Raw genomic sequence first — 5,502 nt, 5'->3', positions numbered from 1 at the left:
GCTCGTATCCTCTAGATCAGTGTCCCAAAGTTTTCAGCTTTTGACCCACAAAATAGTACAAAACAGTAGCAGAGACCTGAGCACCCAAATGTTTTTGGATGATAAACATTTGTATCAGGTAAACTAAACATGGGCATAGTAACATATAAGGCATATTTTTATACTACGTTTATCCATTTTAAATATACTAACCTCACTCCTTTGTAACAACTAAGGCAAAAATGTAATTAATTCAGAAAATCTTTTCAGGACCCCACCTTGATGTTTCGGGACCCCACTTTGGGTCCCGACCCCAACTTTGGGAAACACTGTTCTAGACTTTGATTGTGCAACGATCAGATTTAAATCATTTCTTYAGCAAAAGTGTTATTTGTTTTTGTGTCGTTTTCTTGCAGAAAGATGTGGTTGTGGCTGCGAACAAGGTGTCCAGTAAAGTGACGGGCGTGTCTTTCTCCGAGGACAGCTCCTACTTTGTGACTGTTGGTAACCGACACATCCGGTTCTGGTATCTGGATCAGAGCAAGACCAGCAAGGTAATCCGGTGTTGGTCATGTGACTTACAGCAGCCCATTTCAGTTCTCGTCACCAGAGGAATATTTAACATGAAGCAGTTATGTTATTTTGTTTTATCATCACAATTATTGGCTAATTTTCCAACTTAGGCTTTTAAATCAATCGATGAATTAGAAAAATAAACACGTTTGCACGTCTGATGTTTGCAGGCAAGCGCCCCCGTGCCTCTGCTGGGCCGCTCCGGGCTCCTCGGGGAGCTGAGGAACAACTTCTTCTGTGATGTGGCGTGTGGGCGGGGCTCCAAGTCTGACTCCACCTTCTGCATCACCTCCTCTGGCCTGCTGTGTGAGTTCAGCAGCAAGAGGACGCTGGACAAGTGGGTGGACCTACGGGTGAGGGACGTTTGGGCTCATCTCTCACTACCTGTTGAGCCTGAGAACTGATGCAAAGCCAGCTGAACAAAACGTTACACCTGAGGAAAAAACCCATCACCGTCATTTTTAATGCTGCTACAGCTCAAATTTTGTCTGTTAGCAAAACAGCTTGTGAACCAGTAAGCAGATTTTAACAAAACTCTCCAGAGGTAATCGTTTGATTTACATCTAGTGCTGATTAATGTTTGGAGTCAACTTGATTCAAGATGGCCGCTGCWGCTWATCAAACTTAGAAAACACAAAAATAGGTACAGCTTAATCATTTTTTTTATAAATATTGCTCTCAAACTTTGTGTGGTTGTAGCTTAGCTTCATTCCCAACACATACTCTGAGCTTAAAGGATAGTACAAGATCTTTGGTTTAAACATTGTTGTTATTTTTTTAGAGTCAACTCTACCTGTCTGTTAGCAAAATATCTCATGAACCAGTGGATGAATCTTAATGAGCTTGTCGGAAAGTAATCAACAGGTACACATTTACAAATTGTTAAATTTTGGAGTCAGTTCGTTCTCAGATGGCGCCCACAGCTAATCAAATTTGACAAACATAAACATGGCTATAACTTGATCCGTTTTACAGATATTGAAGTAAAATTTATGTGTAGGAGCAGCTGAGATTTATCTTCATACGCTTTGTTCAAAACTTTGGATAATAAGGAAGTGGGCAATTTGCATTCCTTCATTGAATTTTATTATATTTGTGTTTCATTTGTTTTGTGTTACACACTGTTGATGTATTTACATCCCAAAACATGCTGAAGACAAGTATGTTTCAAACATTACAAGCTGTGTAGTAAACGAATGTTCTTGTTGTTTCCTGTTTTCTAGACCACCATGGCTCAGACCCTGACTCTGTCCGAAGACCTGATCTTCTGCGGCTGCGCTGGCGGGACGGTGCGCGCCTTCAGGACCGCCGACCTCCACTTCGTCTGCACACTGCCGCRGCCACACCCCCTCGGCTCAGACATCTCCGCCGCCACCGAGGCCAGGTGAGGAAGGAGATCAGGACGTTGGCCCAGGCAGCCGTGCTCTGGCAGAGATCCAGCTCTAGTTATAGAACATCCTGTCTCGAGTGGCATCAATCCTTGTTCTAAAGCTCTCCTTAATGCTTGTTGTTTTCCTGTCCAGCTCAAATCTTAGTCTTACGCATTTCACTCCGTCTTTTCTCGCCCACAGCCATCTTCTCAACACCAGGGCAGATGCTTGTTTCGCAGACGTCATCGCCCTTCAGTACGACTCCGTCGGCCGCTGGCTCAGCTGCGTGTACAACGACCACAGCCTGTATGTGTGGGACGTTAGAGAGGTGCACCGGGTCAAGAAGGTGACCTCTGCCCTCTTCCACGCTGCCTGTGTTTGGGATTTGGAGGTAAACACTCGCAGGAGGTCCCGATTGTGCAACGAGACAAGCCACTCCACTCTTTGTTTTGACTCGGTCAAAAATTAACAACATTATCTTCATCGGTCAAGACGGAATGATCAGGGTGTTGACTGGTGGAGGCAGAAAGTTCACAGAGATTCCAGGAGTCCAAAGCAGGTTTTAAAGCTAGACAGAAGACTTCAAAATAAGATATCAAGGTAGTATTTTTATAATAGTTCACCACTAACAGAAGTCACTAATGAGGTCATGGAATAGTGGAATCCTCTCAGCCCTCCAAGTACTCCAGATACTGATGAATGTGACCCCAATGATGAAACATAGGACAGAAACAAAAGTAGGGCTGTGACTCAGTGGCGGAGCCAGACATTTTTCTCAGGGGTGGCCAGACGGGGACCACTACTCACACAGGGGTGGCCAGACTGGGACCACTACTCACACAGGGGTGGCCAGACTGGGACCACTACTCACACAGGGGTGGCCAGACGGGGACCACTACTCACACAGGGGTGGCCAGGAAAATTACATCATTTTTTACTTGAAAGTTTCTGCAGACCTTTGTGTTTTGGTAATTTCCTGATATGTCCTTAAACAGGCAGTGACTACCTTATAAACATGAGCGTCAGAACCATTTTAGTGGTGGGAGGATACACTGTTGGTGGGTCTGGGGGTCCTCCCCCAGAAAATTTTGARCGAAAYAGATGCCCTTTCCAGCATTCTGGTGTATTTTATCAGGTTGTTTAACATACTTTTACTTATGTAAATAAACACTTGATTTAATAGTTATTTCAGAAACTGATTCTTCATTAAACTAGTTTCATTATCCTGTTTTTAAACTCACTGCTACAGCTGAGATAAGGTTAATTAATGTGACATTTTATCATATCAAATGACTGATATTGATAACTACCAACAGTGAATTTAGAGGGGGATTTCACTTTTTCTGATTTAGTGATCTACTCATAACCAAAACAGACAGAGCACCTTGCAGCCTTCAGAACATAAAATGAAACTGTGTTATGGTGACAAAAAAAAAGCAAACATTTGTCACCATAAGTCAGATTACATAGGCATATGTTCTGTATATAAAGAAAACCATCACTTGCTTGTCATTACTCTTCTTCAGTGATAGAGCTCGGTAAGGTTTCAAACTGTTAAACACTGCCACCAACTGTTCAGGAGGATTATTACACCCCTAAAGGTTGTTTCACTGTGGAAGGGGTGTGTGCAGCAGGGTGGCCAAAGATATGTCTGTGGTGGCCATGGCCACCCCTGGCCACCCCCTGGCTCCGCCCCTGCTGTGACTCCTACTCACCCTGATGAAACTAATATTCTCTGAAACTTTCATCCTCCCCAGCTGTTCCCAGATGTTCCTGAAGAATCAGCTGCTGGCCTGTCGTCAGGCTCGTTCCTCACCTGTTCAGCTGACAACACAATAAGGATGTGGCACATGGAGGACCCGACCCAGAGACGTGTTCAGTCTCAGAACATCCTCAGCCACGTGCGTTTGGTTTCAGACTCATTTTAGGTACAAATTCCATTAATTAATAATAATTTATGTACTAATTATTTCCTTTCAGGATCTTCTGAATATAATTTATGTCGATGGAAACACCAGTATTTTGTTGGATCCAGATTGTTCAACAAACGTGAATGCGGACAAATCGGGTGAAGCACAAGCCACAGAAATCAAGACGGGCATCAGGACGGCCTGTGTCAGTCCAGATGGCAAACACCTGGCGTCTGGAGATCGCAGCGGGATGCTGAGGTAATGATCGAAGGCTGAAACAGATACCAACGACCGACACGACGCTAAAATGCGCTTTAACACCGTGCAGGGTTCATGAACTCAGCACCATGAAGGAGATCCTGAAAGTGGAGGCTCACGATGCAGAGATCCTCTGTCTGGAATACAGCAAAGCAGAAACAGGTGTGTCTGTGTTAATTTGAGCTCATTTAAAGGTTACACCAGCTCATRTACGTGGCCTGGTTGTTTTCAGGTCTGAAGCTGTTGGCCACAGCTAGCAGGGACCGTCTGATCCACGTCCTGAACGCAGACGAGGACTACAGTCTGGTGCAGACACTCGATGAGCACTCTTCATCCATTACTGCCGTCCACTTCGCTGGTGAGACATCTGATGACTAATCTTCTCCTAATCCTCCCTATTATCTCCCCTCAGTCCCACACAAAGACCCACTTAGATCTCCTCACAGCAATGAATGTTGAGATAATTATTGGAAACCAGACAGGTTCTTTCCTCTCTCTCTTCCTTCTGTTTTTTTAACTGTAGCTACTCTGATTTTTTTTATTCAGTGAAAAGCAAGATGTTTGCGTGCCTACAGTTTTTTTTTAGTTTACAAACTTCTGACTAAATAAAAAAAGGCMTTTTTTCCCTTTTAGCTCATGAAAACAAGCTAAAGATAATCAGCTGTGGTGCCGACAAGAGCATCTACTTCCGCACGGCACACAAGGTAACACATAAAAGACTTTATTTTTTATGCTTTTTTAGTAGAATATTCTATAAAYACACTTAAAGTACTCTTAATTGACACCAACAGATTTAGTTATGAACAGAGCTGAATTAGAATTAATACAATGTTAAACGGGGAGCAGTTAGTGGTGTAAAAAATATTGATACATTAAAATATCATGACATTTCATTTCCTGATGTTATATACATTCTCTAAAGCACTGTATTGATTTTTAATTAAGGTTCAAAAATGTAAACTTTCATGCCAATGTTTCATTTTTGTGTTGTAGTTTAGCCTCCGACCTCTAGTTGGCAGCAGTAAGTCAGCCATTTTGCTCCTCCACTTCTGAGGAGCAAGAGAGCATAACGCTAGGTAGGGATCCATGATTATTTGTAACAATGGCTGTGTCCAAAACGACAGGCCGGGTCCTCCGGAGGACCCAGACTACCCGGTCGAGGTGGGCCGGGTCCTTGGTGGACCGGGAAGACCGGAAAAAAAAGAGTCCGTGAATTTGGACGGTTTAGCTCCCCTCCACCCCGGCGTACATCATGTCACCTAGCAACCATGACGACGCTAAACAGAAGCAAAAATAGATCAAAACTGGAAAAATATCAACATATTAGCATTATTAATATCACAAAACAATAAAATTAACTTAAAGGTAACATTTGAAGAACTAATTGACCCGCTGTAGGTGCATGTTTATTT

The 5,502-nt window shown here is 43.3% G+C and overlaps 1 protein-coding gene across 1 annotated transcript in view; it reads left to right on the top strand.

Annotated features, from left to right (window-relative positions):
- The window catches only part of LOC106518558 (mitogen-activated protein kinase-binding protein 1), a gene marked incomplete in the record, with an annotated part of 11,965 nt that extends 7,093 nt beyond the window's left edge, over positions 1-4,872 (top strand). Inside the window, 9 exon segments of the mRNA XM_014009897.1 lie at positions 396-533; positions 723-905; positions 1,776-1,936; positions 2,124-2,313; positions 3,680-3,823; positions 3,903-4,090; positions 4,161-4,252; positions 4,323-4,448; positions 4,724-4,872. Of these exon segments, the coding sequence (XP_013865351.1) occupies positions 396-533; positions 723-905; positions 1,776-1,936; positions 2,124-2,313; positions 3,680-3,823; positions 3,903-4,090; positions 4,161-4,252; positions 4,323-4,448; positions 4,724-4,857 (1,356 nt within the window).
- Positions 4,873-5,502: the final 630 nt, after the last annotated feature.

This window comes from Austrofundulus limnaeus, unplaced genomic scaffold (genome assembly GCF_001266775.1).
Source record: "Austrofundulus limnaeus strain Quisiro unplaced genomic scaffold, Austrofundulus_limnaeus-1.0 Scaffold63, whole genome shotgun sequence".
Classification (NCBI taxonomy): Eukaryota; Metazoa; Chordata; class Actinopteri; order Cyprinodontiformes; family Rivulidae; genus Austrofundulus; species Austrofundulus limnaeus.
Note: the sequence above shows the minus strand (reverse complement) of the source record. Positions and strands in the feature narration are given on the sequence as shown.